This window comes from Mauremys reevesii, linkage group 9 (genome assembly GCF_016161935.1).
Source record: "Mauremys reevesii isolate NIE-2019 linkage group 9, ASM1616193v1, whole genome shotgun sequence".
Classification (NCBI taxonomy): domain Eukaryota; kingdom Metazoa; phylum Chordata; order Testudines; family Geoemydidae; genus Mauremys; species Mauremys reevesii.
Genome location: NC_052631.1, coordinates 17,410,017 through 17,434,667, shown reverse-complemented (window position 1 = coordinate 17,434,667; position 24,651 = coordinate 17,410,017). Strand labels below are relative to the sequence as shown.

The following is a 24,651-nucleotide window of genomic DNA, read 5'->3' as shown; positions in this document are numbered from 1 at the left end:
GAATGTAGAAACATTTCATTTTGATCAAAAATGAATAAATAAGACATTTCAAAAATTCCAAATAAAAATGGTTTGGAATTTCTGTTCCACAATAAATAAATAAGTAAGTAAACACATACATAACAAAAAGCAACTTTTTGGTCTCGATTTGGATGAAAACAAAAGTTTTTAAAAAATATGCCCTAGCCTGCCATTGCAAAGCCCCTTTTGATAAATTACTTACATGTTTACAGATTCCTCTTTGTCTTCCATACCAAGTATAGCTTGTTCCAAGGAGTTAGGAGATGGCTGTCCTCCAAAAACAGGGGCTTCTTTTTTCTTTAGAACATCATCCTTTTCTTCCCTTTGGCCCACATTTTCATCTTGATTTTGCCCTCCTTTAGGGTGGGAAGGAGTATTTTCAATTCGCCAGTGCTCTTCCTAATAAGCAGAACAAAAAGCATTTTAAAGCCGCTCAGAATTAGAAATATTTCTTACTACTTTTTTTTTTAAAACCCCTTTCATATAGAAGTACCCCCAGATGCAAAGTTTTAAGATAGCTATTGATTTTCATTATTTTCCTGCATACTTATGTGAGCAACTGGTTCCCTGGATCCAGATCCATATTATTTACATTATAGTACCTCATAGAGAAGTTGTGGGCTCGTCAGGGTAATCCGCTGGCGGGCTGCCAGTTAGTTTACATTTGCACAGTTGCCCACAGCTCCCAGTGGCTGCGGTTCATCATTCCAGGCCAATGGGAGCGGTAGGCAGCACATCCCTTTGGCCTGCGCTGCTTCCCGCAGCTCCCATTGGCCGGGAATGGCAACCGCGACCCCTGGGAGCTGAGGGCAGCCATGCAAATGTAAACAAAGTGTCTGGCGGCCCGCCAGCGGATTACCCTGACAGGCCACGTGTGGCCCAGGGGCTGCAGATTGCCCACCACTGTCAGAGGCTACACCCAAGATGAGAGTCCCCTTTGTGCTAGGCACTGTATAAACACAGAGACTGAGACAAACACAAGACCCTGCCTTGAAAAACTAACCATTTGAGCTAGTTCAACAAATTCCCCCCTCCCTGCACTCACTGAAAATATAGTTTAGTTTCTTGTGAAAATAATGTATACTTTGATTAAATTGTTCACATTGCTGATCAGAAAAATTGAAGACTCTCATAGCAACGTCAGATAATTTCTATTAAAAATGTCAGTTTTCTGTTTCAGCATTTCTGATTTGAAACTTTTTCAGAATTTTTCATTTCCCAAAACTTTCTGATATTTTGACCCTCTGTTCTTATTTGGAACAAAAACTAATTTCAAAAAGCCAAAATGTCCCCCCAAAGGGATAAATCCATTTTCCTAGCACCTCTGCTAACAAACTTAACAGAAGCTGGTAACATTTTTAATGTTTTAGGCAGTGACGGAATGAGTGACTATGATGGGGTGGATAAACCCCATACTGGAGAGTTAAGGACACAGGAACAACTCTGGGCCCAGAAAGCCCCACCCCCACAGCCCTGCTCCAGTTGGAGGAGGGACTCAAAAGAGAGACGCTTCAGCACAGCAGGGTGGCAGGCAGAAAGAGGCAGAGCTGCACTCACTGCAGCAGAGGGACTATACCAGGGAGGCCTCCTCATGGGGATATCTACCGAACAGAGCCGGGAATCCCTAGCCTGCTGAGATCCCCAGATTGCCAAGGACAGCCACCAGTCATGACGCACCCTGATGGTGGGAGCAGAGCCACCCAGAGGACAGTGTTCACAGGACCACAGGTAGCAGATTCCTGCTTTATAGTGCTCAAGAGGACTCTGGATGGGAAATCCGATGGAGTGGGAGGACCCAGGTTCCCCTACCCCCATATCACTAGGTGGACTCTTACCACTAGGCGGGCAGGCTCATCCCACTCATAGTGACTAAATATGATGCATTAAATTATTATTTATTCTTATTAGCGCTATGACGGTTTCACAATGTTACATCTGTTCTTAGAAAACATGTCTCCATGATTCAGATATTATCTACTGGAGCTGAAACATGGCTTCAAGAGTAGTGGTAGGTAAGAAAAAGTCAGCGGTGACTAGAGCTGGACAGTAAATGATTTTCCTGCCCTACAAAAGTTTTCCAAATCAGGCAGAGCAGAGACTTGAATCTGGGTCTCCCTAACTACTTTCTCTCTGGCCCATTGGTACAAAGTTGTGCAGCTTCAAGAGGAGAGGTTGAGAGAAGCCTAACTTAGAATAGCCAGTAGCCTATGGTTTAAGTCAGTCACCTGAGCTGTGCAGACCCAGGTTCAAATCCCTGCTCTAAATCAGCTATTGGGAGGAGGGGAGTATCTTGTTTTGATCAGAAGTTCCACCCTGGACTTAAGAAGCCTTTCCGATAAAAGTTTTGTCAAAAAGCATTACATTTCCATAAAATGTTTTATCATTTTCCAACTAAAAACCATTTTGTGAGGAAATTCTGACCAGCTACAGTAATGACTCAATCTTTGCCCAAAACTTGTGTGGGACTGAAACCAAGCATTCTGAACGTAAATAAAAAGTGTGAATAACTTCCTATCCACATGTATGTTTTCATTTGCATTCTGTTTTCCCAGACAAGAATTCAGGTAGAAATGCCAAAATCTAAAGAGAGAAAATCTGTTCAAGATATTTCTGCTATGTCCTGCACAGAAATAGCAAACATGAATAAACTGAATGGCAGACCCCCACAGGACTGCTCTGGCAGTACAGAAGCTGATGTGAAGGACCAGCAGTGAAGCAGTTAATTAAAAAGTCATCTCTCTGGAAGTGAAACATTCTGTGTCAGCCAGCATTACCCATAAGAGTTGCTAAGAGAAGTGTTTCTACCTGGCCAAATATTCCAATTGTTGTACCATATACATCACTAAGAACAACACTGCAGTCTGAAGAGGAGGAGAGGATGAGCAGGCAACTGCTTCGCACACAGGTCTCCAGATAAGTAACACAGTCATCGTGTGGCTGAAACGATCTTATCAGGGGAGGTGGCTGGGTTATCTTGTTCTCACTGGAACCAAGGCAGTAGTCCTGGTGAAAAGGAAATGGCAGTTATCAGAGGAAGGGGGATATTTTGGATCTGGAGATCTTCTGAGCAGGCTCCATAGCTTGCTGTGTGTGATAGATGGAGGGGCAAAACCTGCCCTTGAAGGAAAGATGGGAGCAAATCTCTTTAAGATTTTCTTCTCCCTGGGTTTTAAAGAAAAAATGTGACACTTCTGACAGTCAGGCTTTGTATTAGGTGCATGGCTATAGGCACCCCAGGGTCTGATCCAGCACCCACTGAAATCAGTGGAAAGACTCCCACTGACTTTAGGCCCCAAGTTTGAAAATGTTGGTCAATCTTTTTCCTTTGTTAGAAAACAGGTAAAACCCAACTTATTTGCATGTATCCCAACAAACTGGGCACATGAGAAATACAAAAAGAGAGTCAAATATTTTCCTTGTACCTGTATATTCCATATTTTCACCCATCCAGCTAGATCCCCCGTTATGAGGTATTGACTCATTTTATCAATGGTCATGATAATGGATCCAGCTCTACTGTGGGCTTCAAACTCTGCCATGAGCTGGCTTTTCGAGGTATTCCAAAACCTAACATAGCCAGCACCTCCACATGACACTAAGTTTGCTCCACCTAAAACACAGAAATGTGGCTGAATAAGCAGAAAGAATCATCAGTTTTCATTATTACAAGCAATTCTCTGTGATGCATGAACCTGTATTTTTATTTTTGTCACTGTTTTAATATTGTGCAGAGCACCTTGGCACAGTAAACTCCAGTCACATGAAATATCTTTTACTGAATAGATATTTGAGGTATGCAGTTCAGAGCAATACCAACAAAACAAAGTCTAGTACTAAAAACACTCTTTAGAGATCTGTTGTTAACCTTTTTCCATGAATATTATGATACACTGTAATCCTTATGTAACTAGTTTTCTTTACCTTTCTTTCAAAAGGAACCCTGGTCAATCAATTTATTTTATATATACAGAAAAGAAAAACCCTAAATAATGCTTTTAATAACAGATTTCCAGATAGTTTCAGATCAATCTGCAGATGCTTTCCAATGTTGACTCAGAAAATGCCTGGTTAAAGCAGCAGACATTATAATTTACGTTCTTAAAGGCAGAGCTGCATATATCAGTGTGAAACCAAATTCTGCCATGACTTGCATCCCGTGCAAGCTCATTGACTTAAGTGGAAGTGCAGGGGTTATAAATCAATACACAGTTTGGATCTCTGTATGTAGACAGGCTTCAGATACAGACCAGTTCTGCTGGATTATTTAAATGTACTGTCAATATGAGTTTGGGGCAAATTAATTCAGATGACAATGAGAATGGATGCAAAACAAAAGAACATTGTTTGAAAAATATTCTAACATGCTATAGGAGAAGTATTGTAAGGTCTTTTTTGAGGGGCAAGAAGGAAAGGAAACTGTGAAAGCAATAATCAGTTATCACTATTAATAATGAGCTTTTCCAAGTACTGTTGTTCAGTATGGGCAAAGTAAGCAGAGCCATGATTCAACTGTGTAGAAATTACTTTATGGTACCTGTCACTGAAATATTCTTTCTAGCTTCTAGGAATAGAAGCTTAGTAATAGCATTGTTGCACTCAGTGTCAGTGTCATAGAAGTCAGCTACAGACATTGTATGTCTTCTAGAGGACGTTCTTCGAGCAGATCTAAGTTGCTGTTGTAGTAACAGAGTATCTGTAAGAGATGTTCCCTATTATAGTCAATAAAAGGGATTTATGTGTATAAGTAGACATGTCAAAAACACTTGGCATCTGATTGTTTTAAGTTTTTTTTATCTGTTACTTTATGAATTCAAGCTAAATCTTTTGGATGTTCATGCTATTAAAACTATTTATGTGAGCCAAATTCTGCCACCCTTACTCTTGGTGAGCAGTATCTTATCCTGCAAGCTGCCCTTTGGATTTCAATAGCACTATTCACAGAATAAGGTTTTTACTCAGCAGTAGAAATGGTGGATTCTGGCTTTATGAGATTTCCAGTCTCCTCTTTAATGAGCACAAACTATATTAACTAGCTCATTTTCTATTGCCAGCAGCTGGATCAATGAGTTGCGTACATAATTTATACTATGAACAAATACCAATTTGAAGAGAAGCTTTCCCCAATTATGGTGGGGGGCATGGGGGCAGATCCTCAGAGAGTATAAAATGACATAGCTCTATTCATGTCAGTGCAGATGTGCCAATTTACACTGTCTGAACATCCGACCCATGATCTCTGCGGAATGTTTACTGAACAGCAGGACCATTAAGGGTCACTTAGCTGTAATATGATCTGCACTGCCTGGACCAGATCTTTATCTGATTAAAATCAGCATGGTTCAACGCAGCTATGCCAATTTACATCAGTTTAAGATCTGCTCCTCTGGATTTTAGACCCTTTAAAGATCAGAAAGCTCATAGACTGGTAGTTCCTTTGCCATATCTACTGTATTCACAATATTTTAAGCATTCTCACTCTGAAGTGTCTTGCTCATTATAAAGGGACAGTCCACCATATATTCCTGCTGAGTAGTGTATGTGCAAGTAAGAAATGAATTTCAAGACATGAGATATAGATATAGATATATATCAATCAGTATTTATTCCCCCACAAAATTTGGAGGAAACCTAAGGAAGTCTAAATAAGAACCTCAGAAGGTTTTTTTCCAAGCCATTTTCCTTATACTCAGATGTGCGCTGCCATAGAATGTACTACGGATTACAGTGGGGAATAATTATAGATTTCCAACTGGCATGGTGCTTAATATATGTTATGCCACTAGTCTGTGCAGACTATCAACCCAGTGAAGTTTTCAGGTTCTGGGTAGCCTCAAGGGTAGCAGCCTCTGCAAGGTTCAGTTGGTATTATTTATTATCCAACACCGAACAAGGCAAAAATTAAGGGAATGCTCCCTGCTGAAGGTAATAATATAAAAATGCTGATGGAGATCTGTGACAATAAACAGAAGCAATAGCCTTGAGATGTATAGAGAATAAACTAAAGTATATAAAGCAAGTACACTCTCAAGGCTGCTTTCTGTCACTCTGACAAGACAAAGGTATAAATAAACCCCCTAATCTCCATTCAATTATCAGTAATTTAGTGGCACACTTAATATTATATGCATAAGGCAAACAGTAGGTATGTTTTGCCTAGAGCCTGAAAGCAGTGCTGCTTCAATAAGATGCTCACTCACCTGATTTGGATTTCAGAGATTTTTGGGGATCCAGGTAAATTTTAAGGTAGGCATTTTCTGTACTATTATTCCAGACAACAATTTCACCACCACAGCTCCCTGCATTGGACAAAGAAAAGACAACATATTGTTACACTCACTAGCCAATCTTGATCTTTCAGGCAGCTAGAAGTATTTTATTGCCAACACAGCAATATTTTCACTTTTTACGTGATAGGTCATATGACAAGGATTAGCAGGGCTTGTATTCCCATGCATCTGTAACCTTTCGATGTTTAATCCTCTCCTACAAAGGTTGCTGTAAAGAGGACATTCCTCTGGTTTTACAGAAAAACAGGCCAAGGAAAAATTGACAGATTTTCTAAGCAGTCTAGTGGATTCAGATGCATATCTTCCATTAGTTGTAATGTGTCCAAATCCCCTACAATGCTTTGAAAATCTACCAATTCACAAAACAAAAAGTAACAGATCTCAGACCTCAGCCAAAGCTACCCTTAGACATAAGCAGCACAAATGATTCTCTGGAGCCCTGTGATTTTGGGTAGATTCAGCAACTAATGGCTGGAATCTATCTGCCCTCAGCAGGACTGAATGAGGATGACGGCTGAAGTTCTAATTCTTGCTTTCAGTTTAACAAAACATAAGGTCAGACTTGCCCTGATTTGACAAACTAAGCTGTTTACCATACATTGGACCTGAAGCTATTCTCATTTCCACTGGGGTAATTCACAAGTGGTCACCGGAGATGCATCTGTATGAGCTCATTGTACAGCTACATCTACATTTGGAGCTGAGCTGGCTTCTCATGGAGCTAGTGCACTAAAAATAGTTGCATAGCCACAGTAATTTGGGCAGTGGCTGGTTCAAAGCCAAACTAGAGCTAGGATTCAGTTTGAGACTGGAAGATGCCAAAATCTTGAGAGCTGATATATGTCAGGCACCCTGGGCTTAAATATTACGCAATTAGCTGCTCTTACAAGATTTCTGCCACATGCAAACCAACCAAATAAATAAATAACTAAAATAAAAATAAATCTCTCCCAGTTTTTTTATCTAACTGATAATCAAACCATTGGTTTGGACTCAGAAATTTGATTCAGAGCCTTTTCTCAGCTCTTTGCGTAAAACCATCTTCCCCCTGGGCTTGAGGTTCTGCCTTATATCTAGTAGCAATAAGCATTTTACTATCTGAGGATTATTTAGTGGCTTATGGCCTCAAATTTTACTCTAGTAAGAAATCCACATCACAAAGCTTACACTTTTTTAGCCATCTCAGATAGTGCCCATGCTAGGGACAGAGGTCACCAGGGATAGCTATTCAGTATCCTTCCCAAGCACCAGATTCGAAAGGAGCCAAACCCTGCATCCTTCTCTCCATCCTCCCATGACGATCAGCAACAATCAAACCAGGGATCGTCAGCACAAACCCTAGCCACCTGGGTTGAGGAATAACTCCTTTAGCTGTTTGTAAGTAGCAGGCTGTTCCTGAACCACAAAGTACAATTGATTAAATTTCCACTGAATTCAAGTGAAGAATAAGTCTATATGCCACCGTATTTAAATCAATTTATTATAACTGTGCCCTCTCCTCAAAAAAAGGACCCACAACATTCTAGTGTATGTAATTTTTGGTAAACTGAACCATTTATTCTCAATCTTTTTCTATTATTTAAGTCCTGATAACTCCAACCACCACCTCCATAGAATTCCCATTGAATCCAGGATAATGGGCCTCCTATTATAAATGTTTTCAAGCTTTGGTACGTGAAAAATATCTAGGTTTAATCATTCTGTTCAGATATGAAAAATATGGGGTGGACTTCCCTGTCCTTTTCTCCAATGAGAGTCTGATGTAACCCCCTTGAAGCAAATTGAAATTCATTAGCATAAAAGAGAATAGAACCAAAAGTGTGCTTTTCCTGTCTCCGTAAGAAGTTCTAATTTGTTCACATCTTGTAAGTTATGTACCTCAGCCAGCAGCATATTAGCTACGCCAGCCCATGCAGTAACAGAGTCGGCCTTGCATAATAATGATGTCCCTAAATCCCAATTCCTGGGTGATATATTAGGCAATAAATATTAGGCTACCTGTAACTAGAGTATGTGGAGGTAAAAATGCAGCACATAGGATGTCATCTTGATGCTGCACTCCTCCTTTCCATTCTGCAGGCAGAACAAAATACTGAGTCAAGTTGCTCAGTCGGAAGACAGTAATTATTCTAATAAAGGAGACATAAAAACAAAAGAAAAGCATAAGTGAACCTAGTCATATTTGACCACTTCAAAAAATGTCATTGGTATCTTTTTAATATAATCATTTACTCTAATAATCTTGAGTGGTAAAATTTAAAAGCTCTGTCCTTTTGCTTTCCTTTGCCACTGAAATTCTTCTGTGTTACAATCCAAGCATGATACTTTTAGCAGCTATTGTTCTATCACTCTGCCAACACAAAATGCTGAATCTGTCCCCATCATAACAAACTGTTCCCTGCAGCATTAGTATTAAGGGGATATATAAACTAACCAGAGCTGAGACATTATGAAACATTTTACTGATTCTAGAAAGTGTGGAAAATACAATAAAATAAACCTGCAGATTTTGACATTCTATGTGTCAAAAACTCCCAAACACATGGGATGTCATCTTCTTTCTCAAGACTGTACTCAAAATCTTTCACAGTAAGAATTTCACTTCCACATCTTCCAGTTGGGGATGCAGCAAAAACTAAGCAAAACTGATGTCCATATCCTAAATGAAGGAATCAGCCCTGCTTCCACTGAAGTCAGTGAGAATTTCCCCATTGATTCCATTGTGGTCAGCACCACATGAAGTGTCACTATTTGCAATAATGCAAAATCCAGCATTTCTTGATTTGTGTGTGGTCACTAGTCTTAATGACCAATGTACTTCATATTAACTGATGTAGAACATCAAAATTATCATTCACTTCTCCTTCCCAGTGACAGAGCAAACACTCTTCTTAATGGCATGTGTTGGCTTTAAATTAGAGACTGTTATTTAATAGAGTGTAAGAAGGCCACCACTAAATCTATTTCACTTAGATCAACAGATCAGGCATCTGACCCACTGATATAAAGATGATGGTTTGTGACAGAGAATTGTACTGGAGTTATGACTTCTAGAGTAAAAAAGTTTTTGATGGTGTCAGTTTCTCTTGGCCGGTTGGCTGTAGCTTAAGATAAATTTATTACAACATCATACCACCTATGAGACAATGGCATAAGATTCACACCACCACATCATTTTAACCACCTGCAGCCCCACTCCAAAAGGTTCCACACAGGTAGACCCCTGCACTCACACAGAGCTTAATGAAAACCAATGATGTTTCCCTGGGGACAAGTCTGCACCCATGCAGAGTTCTTTGAAGCAGGCAGGAGGTGATAAGCATGGTCCAAATCGCCAGCTTCTATTTACCCACAGTCTGGCAGGGAACAAATTGAACCAGCTAACAAAAGTTCTTCCTCGAACGCATCACAGTTGGATGAAATCCATTGCGTAAACTTAGCACCTCTGCCTTGTCTATGAGAGGGGTGATGGCATATGGATTGTCTTTGAAGATAAGCAATCATTCCCAAAAAGATCGGTGAGAGGAAATGTGATATATATAATTCAGTTAATCTCTACCTACCAGAAGTGGAGTGTGGGGGCAGGAGTAGTAACAAATACCTGATCATCACTTTCTGGAAGGACAATCAGAAAAAGGGCTTGTTTCACGATTGGCAAAATCGGTGCCGCTGTGATCAATGCAGCGGGGCATCAATTTAACGGGTCTGGTGAAGACACGATAAGTTGATAGGAGAGCACTCTCCCATCAATGTCAGTACTCCTCCTCCCCGACAGGCAGAAGTTATGTTGATGGACAGCGTCTCCCATCGACACAGCATAGTGTAGACACTGCTGTAAATCAATCTAAGCCACATCAATTTAAGTTACATAACTTACATAATTTAACTAACATAACTTAGATCGACTTACCTTGTTAGTTTCAGGTCAGTTTCTTTGTCTTGGTCTAAAGTGCTGGACTTTCAACAGGCTGCTGGGAAAAGGCCATGCAACCTTTGCTGAAGTGCAAGTCTTTTAGTCATGTCTAATTTATAGATTGTAACAACAGGATTTATCCTCACTGAATGAGGCTTTGCATAGCGTCCAGTTCCAACTTGTTTTATTCTGCATAAGTTGATTTACACTGATTGTCTATTTCCAATACCAAATAAAATATGGTCTATTTAAGAGTGCTGGTATCATTGGCTACTGTTGAAGAAAATTTGCCACTAGAGGCTGGTTTTCAGTATGGGGAGATTGACGCTGCTGCAATTGATGCAGCAGGGGTCGATTTAGCAGGTCTAGTGAAGACCCGCTAAATTGATGTTAGAGTGCTCTCTGGTCAACCCTAGGACTTTGCCTCTCCGAGAAGAGTAAGGTAAGTCACCAGGGCCTGATGAAATGCGTTCCAGAATACTCAAGGAGCTGACTGAGGAGATATCTGAGCCATTAGCAATTACCTTTAAAAAATCATGGAAGATGGGAGACATTCAAGAAGACTGTAAAAGAGCAAATATACTGCCAATCTATAAAAATGGAAATAAGGAAAACCCAGGGAATTACAGACCAATCAGCTTAATTTCTGTATCCGGAAAGATAATGGAGCAAATAATTAAGCAATCAATTTGCAAACATCTAGAAGATAAGGTGATAAGCAACATGGATTTGTCAAAAACAAATCATATCAAACCGACCTGATAGCTTTCTTTGACAGTGTAACAAGCCTTGTGGATGGGGGGAAGCAGTAGATGTGGTATATTTTGACTTTAGTAGAGCTTTTGATACTGTCTTGCATCACCTTCTCATAAACAAACTAGGGAAATGCAACCTAGATGGAGCTACTATAAGGTGGGTGCAAAACTGGTTGGAAAACCATTCCCAGAAAGTGGTTCAGTCATGCTGGAAAAGCATAACAAGTGGGGTCCTGCAGGGATCAGTTCTGGGTCTGGTTCTGTTCAATATCTTCATCAATGATTTAGATAATGGCATAGAGAGTACGCTTAAAAAGTTGTGGACAATACCAAGGTGGGAGGGGTTGAAAGTGCTTTGGCGGATAGGATTAAAATTCAAAATGATCTGGACAAACTGGAAAAATGGTCTGAAGTAAATAGGATGAAATTCAATAAGGATAAAAGCAAAGTACTCCATTTAGGAAGGAACAATCAGTTGCACACATACAAAATGGGAAATGACTGCCTAGGAAGGAGTTTATCTTGGAGGCATAGTGGATCACTAGCTAAATATGAGTCAACACTAACACTGTTGAAAAAAAATGAACATAATTCTGGGATGTATTAGCAAGAGTGTTATAAGTAAGATACAAGAAGTAATTCTGCTCTACTCTGCACTGATTAGGCAGTCCAATTCTAGGTGCCACATTTCAGGAAAGAGGTGGACAAATTGGAGAACGTCCAGAGAAAAGCAACAAAAATGATTAAAGGTCTAGAAAACATGACCTATGAGGGAAGATTGAAAAAATTGGGTTTGCTTAGGCTGGAAAAGAGAAGACAGAGGGAACATGATAACAGTTTCCAAGTACATAAGAGGTTGTTACAAGGAGGAGGGAGAAGAATTGTTCTTCTTAACCGCTGAGGATAGGACAAGAAGCAATATGCTTAAATTGCAGCAAGGGAGGTTTAGGTTGGACATTAGGAAAACTTTCTAACTGTCCAGGTGGTTAAGCACTGGAATAAATTGCCTAGGGAGGTTGTGGAATCTCCATCACTGGAGATTTTTAAGAGCAGGTTAGACAAACACCTGTCAGGAATAGCCTAGATAATACTTAGTCCTGCATAAGTGCAGGGGACAGGACTAGATGACCTCTCGAGGTCCTTTCCAGTCCTATGACTCTATGAAGTTGTCAGGAGAGTGTCTCCTGTCAACACAGCACAGTGAAGACACCGGGGTAAGTCGACCTAAGCTATGTCGACTCCAACTACATTATTCACATAGCTGGAGTAGCGTAACTTAGGTCGATTTACCCTGGTACTGAAGACAAGCCCTTAGATGAGTGGTCTCCAACCCGTTGATCGCAATCTCTGGCCGCTAAAAGTCCAGCAGTGCAATGGGGCTAAGGAAGACTCCCTGCCTGCCCTGGCTCTGCACCACTCCCAGAAGCAGCCATCATACCCCTGAGGCCCCAGGGGTGGGAGCAGAGGTCTCCACGCACCACTCCTGCCTGCAAGCACTGGGGAACTGTGGCCAATGGAAGCTTCAGGGGCAGTGCCTGCACAGAGAGTCAATACACAGAGCCATGTGCCCCCTCCCAGGGACTGCAGGGGCGGGCTGGCTGCTTCCAGGAGCAACATGGGGCCAGGGCAGGCAGGGAGCCTGCCTTATCCCTGCTGTGCCGCCGACTGGGAGCCACCAGAGGTAAGTAGCGCCCGGCAGGATTCCACACCCCTCTCACACTCCAACCCCCAGCACTGAGCCCCCTCCCAGAGCCAGCACCCCGTAAACCCTCCTGCTTCCCAACACTCTGCCCCGGTCCAGAGCCCCCTCCTGCACCCAAATGCCCTTTCAGGGCCCACACCCTGCACCCCGTCCTGCACCCCAACACTCAGCCCCAGCCTGGAGCCCCCTCCTGCACCCAAACTCCCTCCCAGAGCTTGCACTCCTCACCCCCTCCTGCACCCCAACCCCCTGCCTCAGCCAGGTGAAAGTGACTGAGGGTGGGGGAGAGTGAGCGACGGAGGGAGTGGGGATGGAGTGAGCGGGGTGGGGCCTCAGGGAGGGGGCAGGGCCTCAGGGAAGGGGCGGGGTAGATCCTGGCTTGCACTTAAATTCAAAAAGTGATCTTGTCTGTAAAAAGGTTAGAGACCACTGCCTTAGACATTCCTGAGACAAGGAAACCAACACTCTGTCCCTAGCAGTACCTGCTTATGCTCCCGTTGCCTCAGAAGCATGGGCACAGGACAGCCCATTCTGAAAGAGATGCTGAAAGGATGCTGCTCATTTAGAGCCAGGGGAAAGCCTAATAACCAGGAGAAGCATTAGGCTCTGAAGATCTCAGGTAACAAGGCTGAATATTTGCCTGCTTGCCATGAACCAAGTGGGGACAGCTAGTCATCAAATGAAAATGATGCAATACCACCAGTGCACTCAACTCATTTACTTCTGTGTAGTTCGCTATGAATATCACTGCAATTCAGAGTAATGAAGTGAATTTGAGTCACTAATGAGCAATGATTGCTTTGCTAGCATATGTAAGCAGCAGCCATCTTTATACGGTAAATTTATGTTTCTAGACAGAGCCTCAGAACACATGCAATGAGCAGTCTTGATATTAAGAGACACCTTTTCTCCTTTTTTTCAGAACATTGCTTCTGTCTATGACATGTTCATGGTCATTAGTGGGGGTTTTCTTTCTGATTCTATAGCTGTTAAAAGTCAGAAAAATATATTTGGTTCTCAGAGTTTCAAAGGGAATGACGCAAAGATACAAAAGCAATTTATCCCATCCTATTCCCACCCCATTAGCATAATTTTACAGTGAACAACTGCTCTATAAATGTATAATGTAGCATCTGTATACTGTCTGGATGCAGAAAAGAGAATGTCTTTGATTTACTTTTTATTCCTCCAGAAGCTCAAGCAACATTAAAGAATATTTTTCCATTAGCAAAAAGCAAAGGGAATAATGCTTTATAAGGCCAAGCAAGGCTAAACCTGTGGTAATTACGTGCTTTAGGCACTAATTTTACAATGGTTTCAATGTGGACTTAGATTCCAAATGGGATTCAGCTTGGCTTCTAGAGATCCATCATTGCAATACCACTGCAGGATTGGGACCCTAGTTTGCAGGAGAAAGCAAGTAATTTCTCCAGCTGTGCTGTATCTTTTAAGCAACACACTTTTTCTCCACTGATGTGCAGCCAGATCTAAATCTTTTCCTGAACTGAGTTGCCAATTACTCAGTGAGTTACTGTGCTTGGAAAAAATTAGACTTTGAAAGATTTTATCTCCAGAAACTGAGGCAAAGAGTACATTTTAAGAATGTATTTCTTCCTGCATTTTTTAATAATATATACAGTACCTGTCCCAGCCTGTAACTAAGATAGTCCTCTTTAGTACCATGATCTGGGAGATGTCAACTGCTCGGTCTCTTCCAACATTGAGTTTATGGTAACAGTGTCCATTGAAATCCCAAATCTTCAATTAAAAATAAATAAGTTATCCATAACCTCTCGGTATACGCAAAGCAGAAAATCATCTGGCAATTTAAGGATCAATGAAGAAATAAATCTGTTGGATAGGATTTGCCTCATACCCTGACGTAACTCAGAGGTAACTGCATTGACGACAATTCAGTGTTCATCAGAATCAGGCTCATAGGATTGAATAGTAAACAAATAATAATAATGCCTCCCCATAGCTTTTGTATAGCACTTTTCATCTATAGATATCAAGATACTGTAAAAAAGGAGGCAAATATTAGCCCCCTTCTATAGATGGAAAAATGGAGAGACAGATGAAATGACTTGTCCAACCACAAACAACACGGCAGGAATAGAACGCTGTGGCAGAGCCAGGAATGGAATCCAAGTCTGATTGTCCATTCAGTGCCTGCCTTCCCCGCCCCTGCCCGCCGCCTCTCTCACATGCACATAAACACACTCTGTGATGACCTACATGTGACAGCTTCTTTATCCAGGGAACCCCTTGAAACCATATGCAAAAGTGCATTTATTTTGCACCTTTGACTGCCTCACCTGTTCACCGCTAAGCAATCTTTTCTGGGACTCTACTAATATGCCAGCAATTTGAACATCTTTCTGACAGTTTCTTCTTTAAAATAAGAATCATTTACCTACCATAAAAGACTTTTCCCTACCCCACAGTGAAGAATTCGTAAAAAACAAAACAAAACAAAAAAACGTTATGCTGGTCCAAGATCTTGAATTGACATGTTTGTGTCTTGGACCAGTGACATTTTGAAGGTCTGACCTTTTAAATGTAGCCAGTTGCAAGACTGAACCTTATAATCATGACAGTCTCATTTAGAGAAAAGCTATTTTGGATGCATTTTAAGCCATCTAAAAATTAATTTTATTTATATTATATTAGGACCTAGAGATCCTAGGCCCCATTGTGCTAGGTGCTGTACAAAGAGAGACAAAGACCTCACAACCTGCATAGAAGAGACAAAGGGCAAGAGAGTTTCCAAATGGGAAACCAAGACACAGAGTCATTGAGTAACTTACCCAAGGAATTAAATGGAGATTTCTCAAGTCCAGTATCTTAAGCACTAGACCATGAGTCCTACTTTTCCTGTCACATTGAAATTTGCTCAGTTGGACTCCCAGTAGTGAGGAAACATCTTTACAGGTGAAGGGAGACAAATAGTTCTAATTTCTAATAAATTATCTGGAGTGGTGTTAAGGGCTTTCTGGCACCCATTTGAGTTGACCTCCATAATTCACTCATGTTTTCACCAATTTATAGTCATCCTATACACAAGGCAATAAGCTCTGTTTATGCCACTCACCCAGGTATGTGCTTCAGCTTGTTATTAATTAATTTACAGTTCATGGGCTCCTGTAAATTAAAATAACATTTAAAAAGACATATGATTTGGGAAAATATTGCTCAAACATCTCATTTTACGTATAAATCTACTGGATACAGCAATAATGTATGTATGTAGTGATTTGAAATAAAATGTATTTGCCCTTTAAACACAATACATTCATTTCACAAGTTGGTATTCCACCTTCTTACATAGATGTGTGTTTTATATTCGTAAGAGTCCATTGCAAAGGCACTGAAGTAATTTTTTCATAAGAATGAGGTTTGGGAAGCTTCCTTTTCAAATTGTACTGACAGTATGAAATACTGAAATAAGACATTGCCATCCTGTAGTATTACTGCTGGATAGACTTACCCTGTGCTTCCTGACACTAGCTCAAGACTCTGTCTACATCCTAATTGCGGATTTTCTTCAATTTGTTCTTTGACTAAGGCCTGAGCTACACACTGTTTAGAATGTGGGGTTTTTTACTGAAATAGTTACACTGGTACAACAAGTGGGGACACAATTATACTGGTATAAAGGTGCCTGTACTGGTATAGCTTATTCTGCCTACCATATAGGAATAAACTATACTGGTATAAACCGCCTTTATGCTGGTATAAGTCCCACACACATGCATTGGGCTGGTTGTGTTGCTTTAACTATGCTAGTACACATAACACGGCACAGCTTTTGTATTCAGAAAAGCCCTTAGGATGGGTATTTTGGCATGAATTGAAGCCATAACTTTTCCCTCCCACCTCCTAGGTACTGAATGTTTTGTCCTTAGGATTTCCACTGCTTGGAAATAGCAGAGTGCTCCTTGGGCAGCATTTAAGGCAGGCCACTTCTAATCAGCCAATGCCAACAGTATAACTCAGTACAGTCCCAAATTTCAACACAGACTCTGGTGTTTAAGAATGTGTTTATTAATCTTGATGTTCTCTCATTAGAACCTGGGCAGTCAAGGAAGTAACAAGATGAAGCAATAGAGGACATTTTGTCTTGTTATCCAGAAAGGTTTTTTGGGAGATGCTCAACTGCCAAAAATACCTTGAATGATACCTGAGATGGGCAAAAACTCGAATAATAGATGCAAATTCCACACCACTCTCCCCAACTGCCAGATTTTGGCAGAGTTTGGTCCAGATTCCAGAATTGGTGGCTTTGTCTTATCTCTATAATGGGACAGAAATCTAAACATTGGATTTGGATCTGAACTTTATGACTCAGGCCCATCTCTACCACAGACACAAATTAAGAAGCAAGAAAACTGAGAGACAGCATGGCACAGAGGACAGGGCACTGACCTGGGACTCAGGAGACCTGAATTCTATTGCCGGCTCTCCCACTGAACTTCTGTGCTATCTTTGTTACGTCACTTTTCTGTTTTCCCTTCCACACCCTTTGTCTTCTCTGTTTAGACTCTCCAGAGCAGGGTCCTTTCATAGTTATGTTTGCCCAGTGCCTAGCACAACAAGGCCCTAATCTCAGTTGAGACCTCTAGGAGCTACCATAATATAATAAATAGCTACATCTGACTAGTTATGGCAAAATTAGCCAAGTCTGGGGAAATGGCCTCTCAGGTTGGTGATTTTCAGCAACTTCAGCCAATAAAATAGGAAGAGCCAGAAATCTGTTGGGCAAACCTATTAAGATTTTTAAATGGCGTGAATTTAGTGTGCACTAAAGTGAAAGACTAACAGCACTGGCTTAAAACCTGTCATAATGTTGGCCAGTGTTCTGTCAATACATCTATATCCTGATCTTAACAGCATACACCCTTGGTATTAAGCACAAGAATCTCTCTTTAGTAGAAACTAAAGCACAAGTTATTAAATTTTATGGCGGTTTTGTAATGTGGTTAAATTCTCACTGAGATGATTAAGAAGATTTAAAATTCATTTTAACTTTCAATAAACCAAGATTTGAATTGATGTGCCCAGGGGTGAAAGGCTAGTGTTTTAACTAACCTAGCCACCATTTCAAAATAGTTATTTTACAGTCACGCATTGGCTACCATGATAATATGCCCTTGTGTAATGGCAAGTGAGTGCTCCAAGAAAAGCAACGGAAATGATTGTCTGGTGATTAAGGCAATAAGGGCCATGTGCTGTATAGAGTCATAGACTGTAATGAAACTACTTGGAAGGAAGGAAGGGAGGTAACAAAGAAGGAAGTGTTCCGTAAAGCACTGTGTGTCTCCAAAGTGTTAGACAGGCAATTAAATTTAACTACGTTTTCCCAGAAGTGTTAGGATTTCAGCCTCTAGTTGCTGAGTTCATCCCATCTCCTTTTTAACAAGGCCAATGGAAAAACCAGCCATTGTTTAGTAACTGAGTGTTTTGGCACATTGTGGAAAAGACTGCAATGGAAGCAAATAGTTTGAAATGTTTTCCCCTCACACCTTTACTGTTCCATCTGTGCTCCCAGTTAAAAGCCTTGTCTCAGTTGCATCCAGTGTCATAGTGCTGATCTCAGCATTGCCATGGCAACCAGTAAACTGGTTGATTTTCTGCCCAGTGTCTATCAGCCAGAAGGTAACAGTAGATCCTGTATCTGAGCTGATTACCTGGAGGGAAAAGCAGAAATTGAGATGGAATTTAAAATCTTTATATAAAACAATAAGCTCATACATATGTCCACTGCACTTACATAATTAGCAACATCTGAAATGCAAATCAGATAATTTTTGCATTGATTTTCCCCATCTTTTCCCTTTCATCTCATTACAAGCTTTATCATTCCCCACAATCAAAGTTTATGGGCAGGTCTGTTCCTTGTAAAACCTGTATCCACAGCTAGTTCCAATTAGCCAAAGAGCAATAATTTACTCCCTATTATCCTTCAGCACAGAAGACAGGTGACCAGCTCCCTCAAGAGACAATATCCCAAGTTACATGCGGGAACTAGAAATGTTCTCAGCAGGGATGAAACATGTCCACAGCCCTTCAGCTTGGAATCTTGCAGGCATGCTCGACCGAATGCTTTGTACTAAATGGTCAGATAAATCTTCCCTGCTTATTTCAGAGAACTGATCCATAGAGTAATGGATCTTTAAAACTACATCTCTGGAAAGGGAAATAGTTTAGGGAAGCTCTCAGCATACATTAGCCTCAATTTAGAATTCAGTAGTGAGACCAGACATTATAAATTAGGAAAAAGTCCATTTGGACAGATTATGGTTATTTCTTTTTTGGCATGTGGTGTGTTAAATTGCTCAAAAGAGATGCACTCACTCTTACTTCCATTTGCTGTTTATTTACTACTGGGTGAAATCTTCAGTCCTTACCTCAGTCCTAATTCAAGCAAGATTCCCACTGAAGTCAATGGGAGTTTTGCCTGAAAAAAAAGCATTCTGGGATTTCGTTTTTATTAATTAATTATTATTATTATTTGCCTTTGATGGTCATCATTAAAGAGGTTAAGGTTCATCAACAGTCACCACACTGGTATCACTGTTATATCTCTATTCTTACCATAGGAAATAACGATGATATCTCAGTCAAGCATGGCAACTGTTGCCAAGTGGTGAATTTTTAAATGGCACCCACTCACTATACACATGCTTTTATTTAATCCCTTCCACGTGTCAGTTAATAAACAATAATTGCTGAGATTTAGTCGTTCTTCACTCTTTTCAAAATACTTTTCCTCCTAGTTAAAATCAGATGCTCAAAAAGATAGTTGGCTATTTCTGCTGGGAAGGAATCCAATTCCTCCCCCAGAAAATGCTAATCAATGAGTTCTCAGCAATCTTAACAAAATCAAATTTTGTTGATGATGCAATTCACATTTCAAGAAGTTCAAAGACATGTGCCTAGTATGTATGTGGAAATTTTATATACAATAGAATATTAGATTGGAAGAGACTTCAGGAGGTCATCTAGTCCAATTCCCTGCTCAAAGCAGGACCAACACCAACTAAATCATCCCAACCACTTATCTTTATTCATAATACCTCTGACCACAAACACAATGAAGTACAGCTTCTGCACAGCTCATGTTCTCTGACCTTAAACCATTATGGAATTATTCCAATGACAGGTTTTTTAATTAGTTCCTGGCAAAATAAATAAACAATGGACTCCCTTGATTGTTTAAAAAAGAAAATGACTATAAATCCACTGAAATAAGGAGGTTTCCCTTCAAATTTTAGTAATTAAATGAGGCTTTCTCATTGAGAAGCAATATACTGCAAACGTATTGTGTTAAATTAGCTATGTTGCTTGCTCATGTCCTTAAAAGCGCCACCCAAAGGAAACCCAAATTGAACTCTAATTATAACCAAGTCTGCTTTGAATATAAATTCTGCGATTTGCCTATGTTATTCTAAACTCTTACTCTATTATCTAAGGAGTCCTAGATCATTTAAATAAGGAGTGTGAGACAAGACAGCATTGTCTAGCCGTTAAGACAGGCGTGGGAGTCAAGAAATGTAAATTCTGTTGCTGACTGCCTCTGCCTTACTGTATGATTTTGGGGGAGTCCCGCAACTTCTGTGTGTCAGTTTTCCCCATCTGTAGGATGGAGTTAATAATACCTACTTACCTCATGAGGCCTCCTTAGTGCACTGAGATTATTTGATGAAGGACACCGTACACACTGAAAATATTATATTAATATTAGAGATGACCAAAGGAAGTGAGACTCCGGATGAGTGCTAAGCCGTCATAGTTCAAGACAGAGTCAAGGCCAGGGATCAGAGGTCAAAGTCTCATGAGATGTTCTTGTGAGATTTCATCCCTAAATTAGAGAAAACTAACAGAATCACTTGATCTCAGAAGAGTTTCATCTCATCCTTGGGAGAATGACTACCGCCAATTTCTCACAGCAAAGGTCAATCAGAACCTTCAAGCAGGGCCATCCTGTTTAAGATCTCACCAAGAACCAGAATGGTATAGATGGGTTTAAATCCAGTGATTTGAATTTGACGCCCCCATTTCCTAGCTCTTCCAAAAGCACAAGGTGCTTCGGACTAATGTCTTTACTTTTAGTCCATCTCCAATTAGTTTTATTTATTTTAAGTAATTAGCAAACTATAAATACCTAGCCAAATACCGATGCACAGGCTGGCCACTTGAACTTGATCTCAGGGAAATGTTATGGATTGCGCTACCAACATTAGCACTGACAGGTTTTGCTAGTATGCTAGTAACTACTAAGCACAGTGAACTTTTTTGGCTACTTCTCTGTATATAGGTGTTAAAATAATACAGAACATAAGACTATGAAACCATAGCATGAATGCAGGCCTCAGATGTGTTCTCAGCCAAAAGGTGTTTATTTCTATATCAGTTTGACCGTGAATCCATGAGTGTTGTTAGACCTATTGAGTTGCATCCGACGAAGTGGGTATTCACCCACGAAAGCTCATGCTCCAAAACATCTGTTAGTCTATAAGGTACCACAGGATTCTTTGCTGCTTTTACAGATCCAGACTAACACGGCTACCCCTCTGATACTTGAGTTTAAGGAGTTCATTAGAAACTACTTGAGGACTAAGGCACTGTGACAAGGTTACAGAGCCAGGCAATAGCAGAGCTAGGGTTAAAACTGAGGAATCCCAAGTTTCCCAATCTCGTGCTCTATCTAAGGTACTTTATATGGCTCCCATTACTATAATATCCAGGCATCTCGCAATCTGTAACATTTATCCTTCCAACACTCCTAGGAGGTGGGGCTGTGATATTATCCCCATTTTACAGCTGAGGAACTGAGACACAGAAAGACTAAAACCTGAATGCACAAAAGGAGTTAGATGTTGTGACACTGAGCCCCTGGAAAATCACTGCAATCCACAAAGACTGTGTTAGATGCCTAAGCTCCTGTACAATGAAGGGGGAGACATAGGTGCCATAGTCTTCAATGAACTAAAGCCGGCCTGCGAAGCAGAGAGCTGCCTAAGCTAGTCAATGGAAGATGCCAACCAGAGTGGTGCATGCTAAATGCCACCCCTCTCATGGAGACAGGTACCTAAGTCCTGGCTGCAGGGATGTGCCTAGCTGTGCTTGTGATTCACAGCTGGCAACCCTCTTTGGAGTTAGGTGCCTAAGCCATTTTAGCAAGATGTGAGGAGCAGGAGGAAGAATTCCATCATAATTTTAGCCTAGTAGTTAGGGTACTCCCCTGGGATGTAGGGCAACCCTGGCTCAAGTCTCGCTTCCACCAAGGGAGCAAAGAGATTTGAACTAGGATCTAACACAGGGTGGGCAAACTACAGCCCAGGAGCCGCATCTGGCCCTCCAGATGTTTTAATCTGGCCCTTGAGCTCCCACTGGGGAGCAAGGTCTGGGGCTTGCCCCACTCCACGTTGCTCTCGGAAGCAGTGGCATGTTCTCCCTCCGACTCTTACACATAGAAGCATCCAGAGGGCTCCGCACACTGCCCCAGCCCCAAGTGCCGTCCCCGCAGCTCCCATTGATTGGGAACTGCAGCCAATGGGAGCTGCAGGGGCGGCACCTGCGGACAGGGCAGTGCGCAAAGCTGCCTGTCCGCACCTCTGCTTAGGAGCCATAGCGGAGACATGCCACTGCTTCTGGGAGCTGCTTGAGGTAAGCACTGCCCGGAGCCTGCACTCCCGACCCCATCCTATGCCCCAACCCCCTGCACCAGCCCTGATCCCCCTCCCACCCTCCAAACCCCTCATCCCCAGACCCGAGCACCCTCGGCCGGACCCCTCACCCCCCACACACCCCAACCCCCTATCCCAGCCCCAACCCCCCTCCAGAACCTTGAACTGGCCTCACCCCGGAGCCTGCACCCCCAGCAGGACCCCTCACCTCCTCCTGCACCCCAACAGACAATTTCATGAGCATTCATGGCCCATCATACAATTTCCGTACCCAGACATGGCCCTCAGGCCAAAACGTTTGCCCACCCCTGATCTACCATCTCTCCAGGCAGCACTCTACCCACTGGGATATGGTATAGTTTGATGTGGAGCTCCCTTAGTCTCTCCCATTGAACCTGTTGGACTCTGGTTACATAATTAAAGAGTCATTGGAGCAGGGAGACTGGATCCTGGGTGAGAGCTCTAACCCCCAGGAGTCATTCTCATGCTTGTGTTGTCTCCCTCACTGTCCCAAATGACTGTTTACTACCACTTTTTGAAAGCATAGTAATCCAAGCCCTCCTCTGGGACTGTCACTGCATTATAGCAGCATCCAGACAGGATGTCACTGCAGGACAATCTGGTACACTGTAGATTCACACCCTGGCTTACTGCACAGTAACTTGTTGTGTAGACAAGCTTTACAACAAAAACACAAAGTAGCCCAAGATCTCTCAGCAGGTCCATGGCAGAACTAGGAGTAGAACCTAGGTCTGCCTGAGTTCCAGACTGGTGACCCAGCCACTTAAACCACACTGCTACCCCTTTCTGGTTGGCATATACCATTTTGCATCACTGTCTATGCTGTTGGTATTTCATTTGTAATAATTATTTTGGAATTAGATACACTTAGAAGGAAAGTAGATTACCTATCTCAGAGGGTTGTTATGAGGATTAAGGGTGGTTCTGTGCTCCAAAACTATGATGTATCAAGTATTATTATCAGTGCCAAAGTGATTGTACATATGAGCCACACTTTTATCCCTTAGACATAAGCTCCCCAGAATGCCTGCAACTTAAAGGAATGCATCTCCCTTTTCTTCTGTCTCCCTTTCTCATGGCTCACAGAAGCCTTTAAAATCAATAATTTGACTGAAAACATGTGCTGCTCATTAGCACAGCCTCCAGCACCTCATACTGCTTCTTTCAAAAACATGCACCCTAAGGATGGATGGTGGATTCATATACTGTGACTTGGTTAGCAGCTAGGCCCAGGAACTGTGATCTTCAACAGGGAAATACAAAGACTCCTGAAGTCCTTTACCAAGCCCTTTGTTAGAACAGGGATTTCTCTCTTCCTCCACCTGCCTTTTCTCATGGAACCTCACATTATTTCATTCCTCCCACCTTTTCTGGCCTTGCCTTTCTCTTCTTGAATCCTTCTACCAGTTTCTATCTATCCTTTTCTAATGCCTCCTTTCTCTCTCTCTTTCTCTGACCCACTCACCCACCTCTGATTCCCTGGCTTGTCCAATGCCTAATACAGAGAATTCCAAGGCACTCCCTTTCCCCAGGGCCAGTGCAGCTGGTATGCTCATCAGCCACTCTAGCGATGTCATGGGACACTAGCTCTGCTTGGGCCCTGGCTAACCAGTATTTTTATTAATAATAAAAATCTATATTATAATATTTTACTATATCCTAAATGGTTTTGGAAACTTAAACACAAAAGGTACAAGCATCCTATCATTCCTCAGTGAAATGCAGCTACCTCAAGGGTGAAAACATGACCCCTCTTTAACAACACACAGTCACAATGCACAACTGTTTAATGAATGAAATGAAGACTATGTCAGCCAAGTGGAAATGCAAGAGGGATTTAGGTAGGCAGAATGCAATGAGCAGAGTTGGAATCTGGCCAGGACACCCAGCCTAAAAACCCTACCCTTTCAAAAAGCACCACAAGCTCTCCAGTGATTACAAGAGGTCAGGACATCAGTTTCACATCTTAAAGCAAAACACCTTTAGCAGCACATTTCACCCTAACTCCAAGCTGAGGCATTGCTTCAGTACTGGTTCAAGGACCAGCCACTGAGACTATTCCTTCCTGGCCCAGCCAAATTCTGCTGACCCAATCCAGTCATGTTTGGCTTGTGAGATCTGAATGGATTACAGCACAAGAAGATGTGACAGGGGCTCCCACTACCTTAAAATCTCAATCCTGCAATTCACAGTGCTTAGAAGGCTGCCTCATCCACATGAAGCCCCACTGACTTCAGCGGGGCTTCACATCTGTGCCACA

At 41.7% G+C, this 24,651-nt stretch overlaps 1 protein-coding gene across 1 annotated transcript in view; it reads right to left on the bottom strand.

The window, feature by feature from the left end:
- The window catches only part of WDR49 (WD repeat domain 49), a 64,478-nt gene that overhangs the window by 9,472 nt on the left and 30,355 nt on the right, over positions 1 to 24,651 (bottom strand). Inside the window, exons 9-16 of the mRNA XM_039489196.1 lie at positions 18,204 to 18,368; positions 14,321 to 14,436; positions 8,307 to 8,437; positions 6,219 to 6,317; positions 4,556 to 4,714; positions 3,444 to 3,631; positions 2,827 to 3,024; positions 224 to 420 (exon numbers count right to left, since the gene is read on the bottom strand). Coding sequence (XP_039345130.1) covers positions 224 to 420; positions 2,827 to 3,024; positions 3,444 to 3,631; positions 4,556 to 4,714; positions 6,219 to 6,317; positions 8,307 to 8,437; positions 14,321 to 14,436; positions 18,204 to 18,368 — 1,253 coding nt within the window. The remainder of the gene's footprint in view (positions 1 to 223; positions 421 to 2,826; positions 3,025 to 3,443; positions 3,632 to 4,555; positions 4,715 to 6,218; positions 6,318 to 8,306; positions 8,438 to 14,320; positions 14,437 to 18,203; positions 18,369 to 24,651) is intronic.